This window comes from Thalassophryne amazonica, chromosome 7, assembly GCF_902500255.1.
Source record: "Thalassophryne amazonica chromosome 7, fThaAma1.1, whole genome shotgun sequence".
In the NCBI taxonomy this organism is placed as follows: domain Eukaryota; kingdom Metazoa; phylum Chordata; class Actinopteri; order Batrachoidiformes; family Batrachoididae; genus Thalassophryne; species Thalassophryne amazonica.
In genome coordinates, this window is record NC_047109.1 from 91,044,518 (window position 1) to 91,065,652 (window position 21,135).

Sequence of the window (21,135 nt, forward strand, 5' to 3'; positions counted from 1 at the left end):
AAATTGGCTTGTGCACCCTCCAGTGAACCAACACAGCTCCTAAATGGTCCAACTGCAATGTTAAAGAAGGATATCTACATAAAAAACTGGAAGACATTAGAATCACTGCTTAAATGAAACCAACTCTTTCCTGACCCAAAGGTCAGGAAAAAGGTCTTCATAAATGTTTGTTGAAATTCAGCGACCACTTTTTGAGATATCCTACCTTCTGACAAACAGACAGAGACTCAGACGGAGGGCATGATTACATAACGTGCACCCCTCTTCTATTGGTTGGTGGAGATAATAATGCAAAGACCTAATATGTGTGTCTGACCTGTTCAATGTTCTCCTTTGACAGGGGTTGGATTTGGACAATCACATGCTAAGAACCTTCTTTCTCCCCAGAAGGTTGCATCCTTGATCGTATTGCCAACAGGATGTTTAGAACAAACAATGGTACGATTGGCCCCAACTGCTTTATCCCTCCGCTATCTCGATCTGAGTGAGCAATGGTTTGAGTTGCCACCTGGTGCCAGAGATAAAGCTATGGATAATATTGAGAGTGGTGAGAACAAGTCACATACCTTCATCACAGTCAGTCTCTCAAGGGGGTACATTTTAGTTGCCAAAAATTTTTATTTTCAGTCAAACTAAGGGTAAAGTGTAAACAGTTGTAGATGAATATACAAGTATCATGCTGGCAACATGTTGGTGGACATTCTCAGTCATCCAGGTCATAGCATCCAAGAAAGTTGAGTCAGTACAATTGGACTTATTTATTTCCTTGAAGATGTTTTGCTCTTCTTTCAGAAAAGCTTCATCAAATTTAGTTGAGGAAGTGAGAGACTCAAAAAGAAAAAAGCAGACAAAGATCCTTCTTTCATGGAGTGTTTTGAACCAACCCAGTCTCACGGCAAGTCGTGATTCAGCAGTACAAAATATACATTAATCTATTGGTTTGTGATATTGTGACGAAAAGCGCCTCATTTTCGTCATGGCAGCACAAATTCATTCTAATTCATTCCGTGATGGCTGCACGAAATTAAAAGTGAAGCCGGGGGGTCGGGTGGTTATGGTTAGGGTGGGGGGAAGGAGTAAGATTAGGTTATGGTTAAAGTTAGGGTTGGGGGTAGGAGTAGGGTTAGTACAACCTCTGGCAAAAATTATGGAATCACCGGCCTCGGAGGATGTTCATTCAGTTGTTTAATTTTGTAGAAAAAAAGCAGATCACAGACATGACACAAAACTAAAGTCATTTCAAATGGCAACTTTCTGGCTTTAAGAAACACTATAAGAAATCAAGAAAAAAAGATTGTGGCAGTCAGTAACGGTTACTTTTTTAGACTAAGCAGAGGAAAAAAATATGGAATCATTCAATTCTGAGGAAAAAATTATGGAATCACCCTGTAAATTTTCATCCCCAAAACTAACATCTGCGTCATATCAGATCTGCTCGTTAGTCTGCATCTAAAAAGGAGTGATCACACCTTGGAGAGCTGTTGCACCAAGTGGACTGACATGAATCATGGCTCCAACACGAGAGATGTCAATTGAAACAAAGGAGAGGATTATCAAACTCTTAAAAGAGAGTAAATCATCATGCAATGTTGCAAAAGATGTTGGTTGTTCACAGTCAGCTGTGTCTAAACTCTGGACTAAATACAAACAACATGGGAAGGTTGTTAAAGGCAAATATACTGGTAGACCAAGGAAGACATCAAAGCGTCAAGACAGAAAACTTAAAGCAATATGTCTCAAAAATCAAAAAATGTACAACAAAACAAATGAGGAACGAATGGGAGGAAACTGGAGTCAACGTCTGTGACCGAACTGTAAGAAACCGCCTAAAGGAATGGGATTTACATACAGAAAAACTAAACGAAAGCCATCATTAACACCTAAACAGAAAAAAACAAGGTTACAATGGGCTAAGGAAAAGCAATCGTGGACTGTGGATGACTGGATGAAAGTCATATTCAGTGATGAATCTCGAATCTGCATTGGGCAAGGTGATGATGCTGGAACTTTTGTTTGGTGCCGTTCCAATGAGATTTATGAAGATGACTGCCTGAAGAGAACATGTAAATTTCCACAGTCATTGATGATATGGGGCTGCATGTCAGGTAAAGGCACTGGGGAGATGGCTGTCATTACATCATCAATAAATGCACAAGTTTATGTTGATATTTTGGACAATTGAAAGGATGTTTGGGGATGATGAAATCATTTTTCAAGATGATAATGCATCTTGCCATAGAGCAAAAACTGCAAAAACATTCCTTGCAAAAAGACACATAGGGTCAATGTCATGGCATAGGGTCAATGTCAATGAGCAGATCTGATTTGATGCAGGTGTTAATTTGGGGGATGAAAATTTACAGGGTGATTCCATATTTTTTTCCTCAGAACTGAGTGATTCCATATTTTTTTCCTCTGCTTGGTCTAAAAAAGTAACCGTTACTGACTGCCACAATCTTTTTTCTTGATTTCTAGTGTTTCTTAAAGCCAGAAAGTTGCCATTTGAAATGACTTTAGTTTTGTGTCATGTCTGTGATCTGCTTTTTTTCTACAAAATTAAACAACTGAATGAACATCCTCTGAGGCCGGTGATTCCATAATTTTTGCCAGGGGTTGTAATAGTGAGTTAAAAAAAAAAAAAAAGTTAGACTGGGCTGTTTTGAACATACTGGATACAGTGAATGTTACAGAGTTGTAGTTCATTTTAAACAAGTCAGTATCTGTGTCAGGTTATATCAGGATTTTAGGTTACCAGAACAAAAAGGACGGATCTTATAGCGCATGGAGTTCAGTGCCATCAAGCAACTGGTGAGTATGTTTTTGCAATATCAGTTTTGATGCAAGATAGTTATTTCACCTTAACTTGTATTTGCTTTTTATTTTTTTGTTTTGTTTTGTTTTTGTTTATTTTTTTGTTTTGTTTTTTTTTTTTGGGGGGGGGGGGGGGGGTCCATAGGGTGACTGCCCTTGTGGTGAAAGTGCTGTCCTTGGTGGCAGAGCGTCAGACGGCGGCTCTTGGACAGCAGGGCAGGACGAGTCAAATTGTTCCACAAGACAAAATTAGTCATTCGGTTCAGTATCTGCTCTCAGTACAGAATGCAGATGGCTCATTCAGTGACTCACATCCAGTGCTACACAGAGGAATGCTGGTAATGTTTTTGTTTTGTTTTTTCCAACGCTACATTACAGATAGCATCGTTCCAAGCAGCAGTAATTTGGATGAAATGTCTCACTTTTTTCATGTAGAAAGGTAAAGACGATCAATCAGCCATGACAGCTTTCATAACACTTGCGCTTAAACGTGCACTGCCATTCCTGAAGGAGGACATGCGGAATAATACCGTAAGATATTAGAAATACTCTCCAGCTTTTTTGTAGATGTTGTTTTCATTTAATCTATTATAAGATGCAATTTTCAAATAAACAGTAAAGAATCACTAATTCCAAATGTAAAGTAATTAATTTTTTGTTTTGTTTTTGGTACCAGGAAGCAAGCATTTCAAGATCAACAACATATCTCCTGTCACACTTTGAAGAACTTCAGAATCACTATGCTGTTGCTATCACAGCCTACTGCCTGGCTGTTTGTCTGCCACATAAAACGGATTCATCTGCAGCTTGGACAAAACTTCAATCAATGGCAACAAAAGGCATGTCCATTCAAAGCTTATATATGCACTTTGGTCTAAAAGTGCCAATATGTCAGTAAAAACAAACTCAAAATTCACAAAACTTGAAAATTCAAAGCAACCAGTTATTTTTTCTCAGCTAAACACAATTACAATAAGTTTATCTCACTTGAAATTTTGGACCAAATCTAGCCACAAGTGGCTATAAACACCCACCCCCAACACACACACACACACACACACACACACACACACACACACACACACACACACACACACACACACACACACACACACACACACACACACACACACACACACACACACACACACACACATTAAATCACTTTGATTTTTACCAGCTGGCACTGGGGGCAACATATTGACAAAAAATGAGTTTTTGGGCAACATATTGACAAAAAATGAGTTTTTGGGAAATGATCCTCCAACCCTTTGGATTATAGACTGGAACACAATATGAGTTACATTTGCCCAACAAAGAGATGGAACATTAATCAGACTCTTCCTTCCTAGTAGTTATCCTAAGTGTAGAGGTTGGGGTGGAGCCTATCATGGCAAGCAAATGAAATTGTAAAATAAAATGGATCAATTTAACTAAATAAAACAGAAACTTAGTCAAACAAACTAATAAAAATGGGTATTAAAAATCCTTACTCGTCGCTAAAGTGGTAGATCAGATTTTCTATAAACCAGAAGGTTTTTTACTTGAATTCAAGTAATCTTTTATGCTGAAAGTGTTCTTGAGCAAGACACCAAACCTCTTATTTCTTTGCTCCCCCCACCCCACTCTACCAATTAGATTAGGTTAGTGTGAAGAAGGTGTTAATACAATGTGCAACACAAATGTTTGCTTTTCATTTGTTGCTTTTCAACAAGCAAATCAAAACTTTCAAAATTTGACCCAGTGAACACCCCAATTTTGGTAAACTCAACAAGATTGTATGGGATTAATACATTTAGAGTAGCTTAGTGTGTAAATGGAGTTAAGACAATGTTTTTAAGTTGAAGTGAGTTCATGTGAATCATAACTTTTAAAATTTGGTCAAACCTAACAGAGCTCTTTAAGTGAACTTGGTATCCTAATCTGATCCACATAGTGTTCTTAAATGGGGAAAACTCAAAAAGACCTCTTTAGATTAACCCAGATTACAGTGAATTACTATGAGGAAGGAGTTAAAACAGTGTGCAACATTGTTAAAGTAAAGTGTGTGTGTTTCAAAAAACACAACAATAAGCTTGAGTTGATGTGAAGCAAAAAAATGGATAAACGTAACATATCCCTTTGAATGAACTTGATTGATACAACTAATGTCTTTAAATTGGGAAAACACATTAAGTCTGCTTGGAATGAACCCGGCAATGAGTGTGTTACTCTGAGGAAGGACTTAAAACATGGTGCAACACTGTTAAGTAACACGTTATTTTAAGTGCAGTGAAACTTAATATTGTGAGTTTGTAACATTTGGAAACTTAACATATCCCTTTGAGTAAACTTGTTATCCTCGGTTTACCTACATAATGTCCCTAATATTTCAATTTGGGATAAAAAAAAAATGCTTTCTCTCATTGTTATTTACAGGTAGAAATATATACCCCCCACCCACCCCCCACCTGTTACTTATTGTCTATTTCTTAATTAACAGTGGAAAATGACTGCTATAAGTGGGCGGCTAATCCTGGAACAGCGCATAAAGAACGAGCAGATGCCATCACAGTGGAGACGACAGCTTATGCCCTCCTGACTGCTGTGGCACATGAACAATTCGAGTGGGCAGACAAAACTGCCTGTTGGTTAATCACCCAAGAAAACTATTTTGGAGGCTTCAAATCATCACAGGTGAACAACGACAAGTACACAGGACAAAATACATGCTGTTGGATATGGCCTGCATATTGCTTGTGCAATTCAAATTTTAATATTCCAAATAAAAACGCTGTTATTCCGATGTGCAGGATACCATTATGGCACTAGAAGCGCTCTCTGAATATGAACTAAGGAAGTCTTCCGGTCCCATCACAAATGTGATGGCAGAGTTCAGTGTCCCAGGAAGGACAGAAGTTGTGAGGATGTCAGTGGGGAAGGATGACAAAGTGGAAACAGAGCTGAAGGTACTGGACAGGTTGGACATTAATGATCAGCTTAAATACACTCAACAAAAATATAAACGCAACACTTTTGTTTTTTCTCCCATTTTGTATGAGATGAACTCAAAGATCTAAAACTTTTTCCACATACACAATATCACCATTTCCCTCAAATATTGTTCACAAACCAGTCTAAATCTGTGATAGTGAGCACTTCTCCTTTGCTGAGATAATCCATCCCACCTCACAGATGTGCCATACCAAGATGCTGATTAGACACCATGATTAGTGCACAGGTGTGCCTTAGACTGCCCACAATAAAAGGCCACTCTGAAAGGTGCAGTTTTATCACACAGAACAATGACACAGATGTCGCAAGATTTGAGGGAGCGTGCAATTGGCATGCTGACAGCAGGAATGTCAACCAGAGCTGTTGCTCCTGTATTGAATGTTCATTTCTCTACCATAAGCCGTCTCCAAAGGAGTTTCAGAGAATTTGGCAGTACATCCAACCAGCCTCACAACCACAGACCACATGTAACCACACCAGCCCAGGACCTCCACATCCAGCATGTTCACCTCCGAGATCGTCTGAGAGCAGTCACTCGGACAGCTGCTGAAACAATCGGTTTGCATAACCAAAGAATTTCTGCACAAACTGTCAGAAACCGCCTCAGGGAAGCTCATCTGCATGCTCGTCGTCCTCATCGGGGTCTCGACCGGACTCCAGTTCGTCATCGTAACCGACTTGAGTGGGCAAATGCTCACATTCGCTGGCGTTTGGCACGTTGGAGAGGTGTTCTCTTCACGGATGATGCGAAGGAGATGTGTTGCACTGCATGAGGCAAATGGTGGTCACACCAGATACTGACTGGTATCCCCCCCAGTAAAACAAAACTGCACCTTTCAGAGTGGCCTTTTATTGTGGACAGTCTAAGGAACACCTGTGCACTAATCATGGTGTCTAATCAGCATCTTGATATGGCACACCTGTGAGGTGGGATGGATTATCTCAGCAAAGGAGAAGTGCTCACTATCACAGATTTAGACTGGTTTGTGAACAATATTTGAGGGAAATGGTGATATTGTGTATGTGGAAAAAGTTTTAGATCTTTGAGTTCATCTCATACAAAATGGGAGAAAAACCAAAAGTGTTGCATTTATATTTTTGTTGAGTATATTAACCTTCGTTCTTTTATGAGTACTCTTCTTGTCCTAGAAACTTAAAGGGAACAACATTGAGATGAAGCTGACAGGAGAAGGAGAAGCTAAAATGAAGGTACGTTTGCATTCAAACGCTAACAGGGAGCTGCAACGTGGAGTAACCAGTGTGATTCTCGATCTGTCTGGCAGACTGTGAAGGTTTATCATTTGCTGGATGTGAAGGACAGCTGTGACAAACTGTCAATCAACGTCACAGTGGAGGGGAAAGTGAAGTACACTGGTGAGTTCTGTTCACTGATAACTAACCAAAAACCCCTCACAGTGTTGATGAAAGCTTCATCGTAGTGTCGACTGCTGTCTCATTAGCTAAGATCATAGAGACGTACGATTACTACACTGAAGAGTATGATGACACTGACGAGACTGAGGTACAAATGCCCCAATTGGCGTCTCCGAACAAGAATGACAAAGCCGCTGATGACCCAAATTTAGAGAACACTGTCAGCTACAGAGTCTGCGTCAGGTCAGTTAAAGTATTCTCTATTTATTAGGCACTGACGCTGACACAGTCACAGATGAGCAGCTCTTTCTTGTCCTGTGTTTAGTCACAGCCTGAGCCAGAATCTCACAGGGATGGCGATCGCTGACATCACACTTCTCAGTGGATTTGATGCCAAAATCGAGGATCTCGAGGAGGTTTGTGGTCCGTTCACCCTACCTGATCCACATTTAATCTCTGCTCTGGTAACGGCGTAAATCTTGTACCGCAAACATGTAGATGAACAGGTGAGTGAGTTATTCAATCCCAGCTGGCTTTTGTAGATGATAACTCCAAAACAATAAATGATGTCATCCTGTAACTTAACCAATTATAAAGAGTGCATAATGAGGATGAACTGATTAGGTCATGATGAAATGAAGTGCATTTTATATAGCGCGCTTCTATCTGCATCAGACGCTCAAAGCGCTTTACAATAAAGCATCACATTCATCCCAATCTCAGGGTGCTGCCATACAAGGCGCTCACTACACACCGGGAGCAACTAGGGGATTAAAGACCTTGCCCAAGGGTCCTTAGTGATTTCCGGTCAGACTGGGATTTGAACCAAGGATCCTCTAGTCTCAAGCCCAACACTAGGCCATCACCTCCACATTAACCTCCCCATGAACATTGATGCAGCAGACCCAACCCAAAAGCTACTTTGTTCTCTGCTCCACCGCTTACATTATCATCAGCTAATGAGGAAAGTTAAGATAATAACTGTGAGTAGAAACATGATGTTGGCAAATTTGAGATGGAATATAAAACAGAAAGGGGAACTAAAAGCAGAATTAAGGAATAGATAGAACTTATAACACTGCTTTGAAAGATTTGAAAACATTTGATTCATATATCTTTAGAAAATCTTTCTGGAGTCCACATGAAAAGGAAAACATCACAGTATGAGCCCAGATGTACTGTACAACAGTGCATGTGCCAAAACCTGCTGTTGTTGTGACTGCAAATTACCAGAGGTGTGTGGCTCTGGCTTCACTGAGTAAAAGTCTTCTCACATATTTGTTCCCCCATCCGGACTGGCTATAAAAACCATGTGTGGTGCATATTGCGCAATACGCAATAAATTTGCACCACCTGGCGTATATTACACATTCTTATCGCGCAATATGCACCACCTGAAGCAGCCATATTGCATTTTGGGATGGTATGGGCAGTTTATGTGGTACGAAACTTCAAAATATTGTTAGTTTGGATCAAATATTTGGCTGTGAAATCTGACTTTATCAGAAGGCTTTTCAAATTTGAGCACAGGCAGCCATATTGCATTTAATATTATACATTAAATTTGTGTAGATAAGGGTGATGCAAATAGGAGTGTACAAAATCCTAATTTACACGCCAGTGGTATGTAAAGCGACACCAACTTTAGTGAATAAAAGTCCCACTATGTATCGCTCCAACTGTGCATGCGTCACTAGCCGCGGTTCACCGATTATCACTTAGTTTCTGCTTAAAACTGCACTCCAGTCATCATCTGTCTCAGCAACAGATATCTGAAGCTTGTGTACAACAATCGTTTCCACATAAATTCAGCATTATTTCATCATAACAGAGGGAGGAAATGATCAGAGTGCCGCAGCTACACAAGCTGCTAGCTGATGCGGTCACTGTGCGTCGGTCATTTCACAGAATCACAGAGTATCGTCTCGTTTCTGCTTAAAACTGACTGTAGAATGATTTAAGAGGTTTTACCTTGTCATCTGATGGTTATGGTTATTGATCCCATTAATCATTTGATCCATTGGGTGAAGCGATCACAGTGCACAGTGGAGGCAGGGCGGACTGTTTGGTCTGCAACGCCGAGCTTTTCCACCTCTGCCAATTACTGATGGCAAAATGAAAACATTTTGAAACCTTAAAAACACCCACATCTCTAACATTGTTTCAGAGTCCGCATGAGAAGGAAGACATCACAATATGTGCCAAAATATGCAACAGAGTGGGAAAATAAATCCAGAATGAAAGAGCAGACAGACACTGTGGCTGGAGATGCTACCAAAGTTTTTCGTCCATACTGCAAATGTGAAATGTTTCAAATACTTTGAAACACCTGTGTTTTGAACACTGTCTACATAAAAAGGAAGGCAGTGTGTGCTGTGTTACCCACCTGGTCAACACTGGCACCTACCGGATGATTTCAGAATGCGCATCCATATCAAATGGTGAATTTCATAGTCAGTGTAGGGTCTATACATGGACTGGCAGTATAGTGCAGCAGATAAGAGAATATTTAGAGCAGAATCCTGCAAATGGTGATAAAAGCATAAAATTCGGCAGAAATACTCCTCAGACAATCCTCTTTGAAAAAAATTATTGGCCACTTGAATTTTCAGTTGGCGTTCAGGTAGGGGTCAATTACACAGGAATTACACAGGAGTCAAAATTAAAAGATGCTCCAATCATATTGAAACCTGTGCCACATTACTTGCCTGATCATAAAGATTCCAAAAAGGTATGGTTTGGACGGTCTGTAACTGAATTCTATGCAGTTATGGGATAAAAACAGCAAGAATGGTGACAAATGCCAGTGTCGGTTTGTACAGGGGTCAAAAGTTAAAGTTGCTTTAATTTTGGTAAAAAGTGATGCAAATTACTAGTTGAGTTAACACGGTTTTAAAAAGGAATGGTTTGGCCACTTTATCATCCTTCCTTATCACGTTACAGGGTAACATATGTCACATGTCATAGAATCCAATAGATGTAGACCTTGTTTGACCTTTAGTTTGGAGACCAAGCATTCAACACTGTCAAAACTATTCCATTTATTAATCCAATTAGCTCAACCAATAATTTAACTTAATACTTTAACTTTTGACCCCTGTACAAAATGAAACTGACCTTTGTCACCATTCTTGCTGTTTTTATCCTGTAACTCCATAGAATTCAGTCACAGATAGTCCAAACTATACCTTTGTGGAATCTTTATGATCAGGCAAATAATGTGGAATATTTTTCAATATGATTGGAGCATCTTTTAATTTTGACCTCTGTGTAATTCTTCAACTGACCGCTTCCTGACCACCGACTGAAAAGTCAAGTGGCCAATCGTTTTTTTCAAAAGAGGAGTGTCTGAGTATTTCTGCCGAATTTGATGCTTTTATCACCATTTGCATGATTGTTTCAGTTATCTGCTGCACTAGTATGTTGGTTGTTACAGTAAAATCCTATTTTCTGAAAAAGGGGCTTAATTTTATGTCATTTCAAATTCCTCTATGTCCTCCTCCCAGCTGAAAAAGCCACCAGAACAATATATTTCCCACTATGAGGTTTCCTATGGAAGAGTACTGTTCTACTTCAACGAGGTAAAACTGAAATCTGCTCTCACAAAGAACAACATCAAATGACCACCACTAAGGCAGTCACCTTTTTTTTTTTATCTCTCTAGCTCTTTGAGCAAAAGGAATGCATTAATTTTGACGCTATACAGAGAGTACCAGTTGGACTTCTGCATCCGGCTCAAGCTGTATTCTATGATTATTATGAACCAAGTAAGTTGAATGCTTTTTATAATAATTTGGAAGTGGAACAGAAATGTTGTAGCTCTGATTTATTTCTTGTTTTCTTTGCAGGCAGGAAGTGCACTATTTTCTACTCTGCTCCCCAAAGAAGCAAGATGGTCTCCAAGCTGTGTTCAGAGGATGTGTGCCAGTGTGCTGAACGTCAGCTGTCAATCTAAACGCTACACAGACAAACACAAATTTAGCATGTAAACTGTCAGATTTGTGCAATTAATGAGTATTGTATATATTTTTTCTTTTTCTTCTGCAGGACCTTGTTACAAAGAACAAACTACGTTTAAATCCGAAAGAGGGGGCGTAATCAGAAAGAACGACCGTGAACAGCACGCTTGCTTCTTCCCTTTAGTAGAATACGGTGAGTAGTGCACAAGACCGTGTGATGTGCACAGTCTAACCTTTCTGTAATTTGTTGAGATCCTACAGTGTTTGGTGTCACAAATGGTTTTGTTCCATTATAAAATGTACATAATCCATTGATGCTTAAATTTGAAGAATGCAGTTGTTATTGTGTGTTTGGTTGAAAAAATATATATACCTAACTCAGTGACCTTGATATCAGCGTTTTCATGTGCACTCAGACCTGGTGATAGAGGAATGCACAGGTGGTGTTTCTGATTGGTGGCCACTTGATTCACAAATCAATCAGATGGTGGTTACAGTGATTTTTACACCCAACAAGATTAATTTTGAGCTGCTGAATCTCACAGAAAATTGAATTACTATATCTACATGTATTTACTACAAACCACGATCAGCACATCTGTCTTTTTTAATCCAATTTGGCAATAGTGGGTATGAACACAAATAAGGGCTACGGTAATCTGACATTTAACACCAATGACCTTGACCTTCTCCTTAATGATTGGACGCTGCCTAATTTTTCCATGGCAATTCTATAATTCACTGCAATGTGTGTGACATGTGGTTCCAATCAGGTTGAAAATCAAACACCTTGACCTTTGCCAAAATGAATGCTCTATGGTCAATTTTGAGGGTACCCTTCACTGACATACCAAGTTTGGTAGCAATCAGCAAAAGGGTCTAGGAAGAGTAGGCCAACAAATAGACAGACAGACATGACTTGGGCCCCGATGTATGACCTTTGGCAAATATGACCTCACCTGGGAAAATCCAGAACCCATATGCATGAGTGTGCCAAGCTTGGCGCAAATCTGAGTTTAAAATAAATATAAAAATAAAACTTAAAATTTGACCTTTGAACCCAGTGGTTGATCTTTGGTAATGATGACCTTGCCTGGGCAACTCTAAAACTTTTCTACATATGTGCCTCCTGTCTGGTGGTCGTTTTTGTCCCAATGACCTTGACCTTTGGCAAAAGATACCTTTTAAGGGACATTCTGTGATTGACTGTGACCCACACATCAAGTTTGATCAACACTGGCCAAAGGACCTGTGAGGACTAGGGCTACAAACAGAATCAAAAATATGACCTTTGACTCTGATGACCTTTGTTGAAACAAATCCCTTAAGGCAATTCTGAGGACATCCTATATTCATATAGCAAGTGTGGGGGAAATTAGCCTGAGCACAGCAGGGGAGTACTGGAACAAAGAAATACACGCTGACACATAGAAACAACATTTTTCAAACGATTGCATGATTAATGAATGCATTATTAAAGCCATGAGTATGGCCACTCTTTAAAAACATACTGTGCACAGCAATTTGTTATTTAACCATTAAACTGTTTGAATTAATGGTTATTACTTTACGGCTGCTCTATTTCAGCATACGTGGTTCAAGTTCTCAGTGATTCCATGAAGAGTAACTTTGCGCTGTACACCACCAAAGTTACAGACGTGCTGAAAACAAGTGAGTAAATTCTAAATAGATCTCATAGCAATGTGCTTTCATGTTACTCTATATAATGCAGGGTTTGTCTAAATCTGTTCCTGGAGGGCACTTGTTCTGCATGTTTTCATGTCTACCTGCTCTACTCACACCTGATTATTTAATTATAGTGTTTTCCAGCTCCTCATTACTTGAGCAAACCTGTGAGAGTTAATTAGCTGTGGGGGAGTAGGGCAGATGTCCTCCACGACCAGAATTGGGAAGGCCTGGTACAAAGGCTCATATTATACACCTTTTTGGCAAGTTGACAGAGAACTCCAGGTATGTTAACAGCACTTAGGGACAGACCATCTCCCGCTGGTAATTTGTCCCACTCAACATAAACTGCACAAATAAAAGCTTGGTTAGTCACTAAATAGTCATTATTCCAACCCATCCAAGATACACTCATTGACTACGTTTACATGCAGCCAATAACTCTTTCATAACCGAAATATTAGCAATAACCCAGTTGCGCACGGCCATGTAACACCCATAAAAACCCAAATATGCTCATATTCCGGTTTTTAAAAACCCGAATATGACCCCTGGGTTACTCCTTTTCTAACCTGAATATCAGGTCATATAAACACGCATCGGTATATCCCCATAGAACGGAACATTATTTTGTGTTCTGTGCATGTCCTATCCGCAAGGAATCTTGGTATTTTGAGTATGGCAACTACTTGTATGCAGCGTGCGCAACCCACTGGACACCACAGAAGCAGAGGTAAACAAGTATGGCGAAATCCAGACGCGGCAGCACAGCACCACACTTTTGGAGTGAGGAGGAAACTGAGTACTTCATTAGTATCGTGAAAGACATGAATATAATGTCTTTTATTGACGGTAGAAAGAGGGAGAAGCAACAGAAATGACGCATATTTGCGTCATGACATTCTCCATGCGTCTGGACGTTGTCCATGCGTCGCTATTTACATGGGGATATTCCAAATGATACCAGTGACCATGTATACAGGAGTAACTCTGTCAGCTAAGCATGTAAACGGCTTATTCCTAATGATTCAGAAACCGGAATATTGACCTTAACCTGAATATTAACGGCATGTAAACATAGTGATTTACACAGTCCAGTGCAATTTAATGTCCAGATCCATCCCCCAAAATGTGTTGCAAATCAGACCAATTTTGTTCAAGTTTTCATGTGCATGTGCACAAGAAAATGTGGCTTACATATGCACACATGGAGGAAATGGAATTCTATATCCCCCTTGTGGAGCTTATGGCTGACGACGGATAATATTAAAGCTAAAAAATTGTAGACACTGATTCAACCACGGCCATATGTAGCTGTAAAATGTAGATTAAAGAACTGACAAGTAGAATATGACCCCTTGAAAGATTAATAGGGCATCGCAGTCTAGTTTGAACCCTGCGTGATATCACAAGATTTGACCACTTATGGGGACTTCCGCTCCCGTTGTGCAATATATACACAGCGTAACTTCACACAGAAAAATGTGTACTGTTTTGTTTTTGGCTGCAGTCACAGAAGCAGTCGTGAAAAGTGCATTTTTTTCTGTTCCCAGTGGAGAAGGGAAGACGAGGCAAATGGGAGACGTCTTGTCATTAAGTGTTAGCCTACACAGCTAACCAGAGTAACTACGTTCTCTCGCCTGCAAAACCGCCTCGACACGTTTGAGCTCCAGGTCGTAAACAGACAGGAGCACATGTCCACTTTCCCACCGCATCACTATTTTTCTTTGTATTTTCACTTTGTTTGCATGTAATTTGCCCAAAATCTCAAAAAAGTGCCATTTCCGTCCCCAGAAGTAGAGAATTTACTCATATGCATCATATTTTACCCCTTTAGTGCCCACCCTCAAACAAGGGTGTGCTGCCCATTACATTGTGTTCAGGTTCACATAAAAACAGTAGAAATGTACATTATGTTTGCTAGATGCGGACAAACATGTGAGGGAAAATTCTGTTCGAGTGTTTGCGAAGAGACGCCAGTGTAAAGGACAGCTGGAAGCAGGGAAAGAGTACCTCATAATGGGCAAAGACGGCTCCACTACTGACTCATCTGGAGAGTAAGTCTACGAGTAGAATGATGGCAGTATAACTGTACACGGCTTGTTTCTTGTTCTGTTCTTTCTCACTCTCTTTCTCTCTCCAGGATGCAGTATCTATTGGAATCAAACACTTGGGTTGAAAAGAAGCCTCTGACAGAAGAATGCAGAAAAACCACCTTCATAATTGCTTGCAGGGAATTTAATGAATTCATATCAGAGTATAAAAGAGATGGCTGCAGACTCTGAGGGGGCAGTCAAACGTCGCACTTGGCTTTCATATTCATTTCCATTTACAGTAATTTAGTAGTTACCGTATATACTCATTTATTACATATAGTAGCAACGACACCAGACTCCACCACAGGATTGTTTCTAGTGTTAATCTGTCCATTAATCACTTACTCTTTTACTGGTCAGTCTGTTAAATGTTCAGCCTCATTGCTTCAATAAATCTCATTTAAACTGCTGTTCAATTCTTAACTGCTTTTTTCATTAATTAGATGATGGCATACAGTGGTGGCTCTAGAGGTATTTTTATTGATGTAGTTGCAAGATTATTTCATAGTAGGGAGACAAAATTTGTGGTAAATGTGCATATATTCATTTTAAAATAAATTTAAAGTGCCTGCAACATATATGTTTCAACAGATACAGTCAGGTCCATAAATATTTGCATTGGCACCTTCAAATGAAACAATCAAGATGTATTTGAAGTGTAAACTTTCAGCTTTAACTGAAGGGCTATAGCAGAAATGTCTCGAGGAATTCAATAATTACTGGCATTTGCACACAGTGTGGGCGGCATGGTGGGTTAGTGGTTAGCACTGTTGCATCACAGCAAGAAGGTTGTGGGATCCTTTCCCACCCGGGGCTTTCTGTGTTGACTTTGTTCTCCCTGCGTTATTTGTGTGGGTTCCGTCCAGGTGCTCCAGCTTCCGCCCACTGCCCAAAACATGCAAGTTAGGTGAATTGGTGACTCTAATTTGACCGTGGGTGTGAATGTGTTTGTTTGTCTATATGTGGCCCTGCAACAGACTAGTGTCCTGTTCAGGGTGTACCCTGCCTCACGTCCTATGACTACCGGGATAGGCTCCAGCCCCCTGTGACCCATGATTGGAGTAAGCAGGTGTAGAAAATGAATGAATGAATGAATTCATGCACAGTTCACTTTTGAAGCCCATAAGCACAAACTAATTTTAAGGATTATTTTTAACACAAAACATCACTTTTGAGCCAGTTTAGACAAGTCAGAGAATGGATATGCCAACATTTCCGAATCAATAAATATGTCTTGGATTTAATTTAAGTAAATCATTACAAAACACAAACAGTGTGCTACTATGTGATAAATCTGTCTTGAGCATGAAGGTTAGTAGTGACAACACAGTTCACAAATACGGAGTCACTGTGCAACCAGAGAGCAGGAAACAAATGCTACCAAACACCCACACAACTCTAGTTCTAGGGTTCTGCGGATGTCATCTGGGTATGGTGCAACTTGTGCTGCTTCATGGTTGAGTGGAACAGAAAAATTTTCTTTAAAAGAATTATATATTTATATATGTGAACTGTTCTTTTAATGAAAATGGAGGCACAATGTGTACGTATCCCTATAATTCCTAAACAGTCATGCAATTTTTGTTCAACCCTACAAACTCATTTTAATTGTTTAATTTCAACACCATTATGGTGCTGAATAGAGGCAAAAATAAAACAAAAACAACACTGTTATATTAGTTATTTATTAATAGTTAAAGTAAATGAAGTCAAAGACACATTTGGTGTCTTGGAAATGTTCTTGAGTCCATCCACTGACATGTTACTGTAGGTTTAACTACGTTGTTATACTTTATACACTATGTTTTTGTTCATTGTGTTAGCTTGCTGGGTACAGTTGGCTTATTAACGGCTAATTTAGCTCTTCTACTATAACTAGCTTATTTTCGCTATTTACAGTTTTATTTTACATGGTGTAGATTTTTAATGATTCATCAGTTTGTGTTCTTTTAAAGATATCAACATATAGTACCTAGGTTCTTAGGTTTGCATTTGATAGCATAATGATTATACCTTTTATTTTCCCATAGCATGCTAACAGAGCTACTTTAGATAGATACCAATACACTTATACACTCATAGCTTCTGTTTCTATAATAAAATACCAGATTTACAGCTTAGCCTACTAACTATATTTAATTTTACTACTAGTCTACATACTAAATTACTTATACTACAATCTTCTCCTGTGATGTCTTATCTTTCTTATGTCTTATTATTTATTATATTATATATACTTTTTTCTTGAGCCACTTGGGTGGGTAGGGAGAGTTCCCATGGGATAAAAAAGCTTTTCAACCTACCATCCCTGGTTCTCAACACCAGGCACCTAAGTGGCTCTACTCTACTCTTTTCTACTCTCCTATTTTTACTCTTCCTTTTTAGATATTTAGATATACCTTTATATACTAGCATAGTTCCACCTTAGAATTGGAATATAATATATAAGATATACCTTACTGAATTTTCATGTATGTCTGTACCTGACTGTAGAACTCACAATATTATCTATCTGGAAGGAGCCTAATGCACAAATAGATAATTTTAGGAAATGTACAAGATGGACAGTGCAAAAAGTCCTCTGTAACAATGAGACACGCACAGGAGAGTGTCTGCTCTCCTTTAGGTTGGCTTGGTAAGGAAAAACGCTTTCAGGAATGTTTGATTGTAAGAACAAACCTTAAGCAGACCAGACTCAGTGGGGTAACCATCTGTTCTGCCCATACTATCAAAATAAAACCAAACCACATCAAGGAATTGCCAAAGATGCAGTGATCAAAATAGAAGATTAGAGTCCCAGTAAAGTGGACTGGAACTGCTGAGTCAGTATTTGTACTGATGCCAGATCAGTCATGAAAATAGGACATTCCCAGGTAACCCCCACCCCAGCGATGATCACTTTGTTTTATGCTTTGGCTTTTAACACCGCGTGAGTGTGTGGTCCTCTGTGTTTTTTTTGTTTTTTTTTAACAGCACTTTGGAAACTATGTTTGTGAAATGTGCTATATAAATAAAGGGTATGTTATGGTATAAAGGCAACTGCTGGATTTCAATCAGCTCCCAGTTAGACCTCACATGTCCCAGTCCTGGAAAGATCTATCAGACAAGTAGACAGGTTCTCTTGATCCCAGTAGTTCTTTTGCTCCTCCCTGAAGTACAGCCAAGAAACTTCCTGATCCTGATGACCCTCACTGGTGTCACTCAGTTTCATTTGCTGGTCTGATTTAAGGTTCCTCCTGAATGTATTTATGTGAGGGTTTTTTTCTCTAACTCGCAGTAAAGGACCTGAGTGGACTCTCTGTTTTCAACACAACCCCAGTCAGTTACCTCCTCCTCACGGTCTGTAAGGGGAGGAAGAAGGCAGAAGGAGTGGTTTATCTTAGCACAGTGCACAGTTCTGCACACAAATCTGCCTCGCTGCTCGTGGACCTGCAAAGTGACCAGTGTGGAATCAGTAATTACATCATAAAGATAATCGTAAGAAAGCTGAGAGCTGGGGACCCTCAGACGCACTCAAAACACAGGCATACTGCAGGAGATATTCAGTGTAGCTGCAGCTGATGCAGAGAGGGACTATGATGGGTAGTGCAAAAGAGCACGGGTGGGGAGGTGGGGAGCAAGGAGTGGGGTATAGGTGGAGACGCAAGAAACAAGCGGGGGCTTATGCACTTATATTATTCTAATCTCTAAGACCGGTTCCAATATAAGCAACGTGGGAGGACTGATCGTCACTTCAATCACAGCCAAATCAACGGCAGCACTGTGTCAACCTTTGCTGTTAGGCATTTCATTAAATTTGAATCAATACAAGGTAAATAAATATGTAGACGTCAGCTCCACACATGTTCATCTAAGGATTACTTTAATGTACTGTGTCCAACACCAACAACACATTTGAAAAATGAACCTTTTAAATCTAGCTTTCCCTCTGCAGGCTAATCTGTGGAGGCATAGGTTATAAAATATGTAACAATCTTTTAAATACAACCCCTGGCAATAATTATGGAATCACTGGCCTCGGAGGATGTTCATTCAGTTGTTTAATTTTGTAGAAGAAAAGCAGATCACAGACATGACACAAAACTAAAGTCATTTCAAATGGCAACTTTCTGGCTTTAAGAAACACTATAAGAAATGAAGAAAAAAATTGTGGCAGTCAGTAACGGTTACTTTTTTAGACCAAGCAGAGGGAAAAAAATATGGACTCACTCAATTCTGAGGAATAAATTATGGAATCACCCTGTAAATTTTCATCCCCAAAACTAACACCTGCATCAAATCAGATCTGCTCGTTAGTCTGCATCTAAAAAAGAGTGATCACACCTTGGAGAGCTGTTGCACCAAGTGGACTAACATGAATCATGGCTCCAACACGAGAGATGTCAATTGAAACAAAGGAGAGGATTATCAAACTGTTAAAAGAGGGTAAATCATCACGCAATGTTGCAAAAGATGTTGGTTGTTCACAGTCAGCTGTGTCTAAACTCAGGACCAAATACAAACAACATGGGAAGGTTGTTAAAGGCAAACATACTGGTAGACCAAGGAAGACATCAAAGCGCCAAGACAGAAAACCTGAAGCAATATGTCTCAAAAATCGAAAATGCACAACAAAACAAATGAGGAACGAATGGGAGGAAACTGGAGTCAATGTCTGTGACCGAACTGTAAGAAACCGCCTAAAGGAAATGAAATTTACATACAGAAAAGCTAAACGAAAGCCATCATTAACACCTAAACAGAAAAAAATCAAGGTTACAATGGGCTAAGGAAAAGCAATCGTGGACTGTGGATGACTGGATGAAAGTCATATTCAGTGATGAATCTCGAATCTGCATTGGGCAAGGTGATGATGCTGGAACTTTTGTTTGGTGCCGTTCCAGTGAGATTTATAAAGATGACTGCCTGAAGAGAACATGTAAATTTCCACAGTCATTGATGATATGGGGCTGCATGTCAGGTAAAGGCACTGGGGAGATGGCTGTCATTACATCATCAATAAATGCACAAGTTTACGTTGATATTTTGGACACTTTTCTTATCCCATCAATTGAAAGGATGTTTGGGGATGATGAAATCATTTTTCAGGATGATAATGCATCTTGCCATAGAGCAAAAACTGTGAAAACATTCCTTGCAAAAAGACACATAGGGTCAATGTCATGGCCTGCAAATAGTTCGGATCTTGAAATTACAACTATTATTCAAACTGCTGTACTTCTTTTTTTTTCTTTTTTGGATGTATGTAGCTTTCTTTCTCAGTTGTGTAAACGGCATGGTATGATTTTTCTCTTTTGGTTCGGCTGATTTTTTTTATGCTATTTCTTGCTAATTTTACTGTTAATGCTAATAGTACCTTACTTTTCCTGTATCCTAAATAATTTGACATTACATGTTTTAAAAGGTTTTTTTTTTTTTTTTTTTTTTACACATTTTCAGCTATAAGGTCCTTCAGTCCTTCTGGATTGCTTACAGTGTAATCTGAATACTTTGAATTCTATCAAAATTAATTACTGAAAGTGGCGCACTGATACTGGAACTGGATAAAACCACAAAAGTCTTATCTAATAAACTAGAACTTTAATTATAAATTAAAACAAAGTAAGCATTTGGAAAATGATGGATGATAGATGTTTTGAGACACTTTGTGTTTATTTAAATGTAATTTATAGTTTGTTAGATTAAAAAAATGTATATTTGTGCTGTTCATTTTTAATATGAAGTGCAGAATTTTCAGTAATTGATTTTGAAGTAACTTAAAAGTATTCAATTTAAGTTGTAAGTAATGCAAAAGCCTAACAATTGTATTTTATTTCATATTCAGTAACTGATTACATGTGAAAGTAATCCTACCTAACTCTGACTACAACTGAAGAAAACCTGGGTTCAAATTATGCTAACCAATCTACATGGCAGCGCTAACATTAGCTTGATTCCATTCACCTGTTTGAAAGCACTGTATCATACTCTCACAAGTGCAACTAGCTTAGCTTATAGCAAGCTAAAAGTGGATGCTCTCATTTTGGCCGAACTTCTATAGAGTTTTGCATATTCTGTGATAATACACGCCCATGGCCGACGTGCTTGATGAATTCCTGTGCAAAAAGTAGTTCCCAGATAATTGTGATATTTGGCACAAGAACGTGTGCATCTCGTGTATTTTTATGCCTAAATGGTCATGGTCAATACTCACACTCATCCAGCAGCATCTTCAC

The 21,135-nt window shown here is 39.2% G+C and overlaps 1 protein-coding gene across 1 annotated transcript in view; it reads left to right on the forward strand.

Moving 5' to 3' along the window:
- c4b (complement 4B (Chido blood group)) overlaps positions 1-15,339 on the forward strand; it is a 48,710-nt gene extending 33,371 nt beyond the window's left edge. Inside the window, 18 exon segments of the mRNA XM_034175037.1 lie at positions 341-547; positions 2,730-2,808; positions 2,957-3,149; positions 3,247-3,342; positions 3,488-3,650; positions 5,294-5,487; positions 5,604-5,759; positions 6,955-7,014; positions 7,089-7,179; positions 7,266-7,422; positions 7,505-7,595; positions 10,686-10,760; positions 10,844-10,946; positions 11,028-11,117; positions 11,227-11,331; positions 12,726-12,809; positions 14,749-14,881; positions 14,968-15,339. Coding sequence (XP_034030928.1) covers positions 341-547; positions 2,730-2,808; positions 2,957-3,149; positions 3,247-3,342; positions 3,488-3,650; positions 5,294-5,487; positions 5,604-5,759; positions 6,955-7,014; positions 7,089-7,179; positions 7,266-7,422; positions 7,505-7,595; positions 10,686-10,760; positions 10,844-10,946; positions 11,028-11,117; positions 11,227-11,331; positions 12,726-12,809; positions 14,749-14,881; positions 14,968-15,109 — 2,219 coding nt within the window. The 3' untranslated portion in view covers positions 15,110-15,339.
- Positions 15,340-21,135: the final 5,796 nt, after the last annotated feature.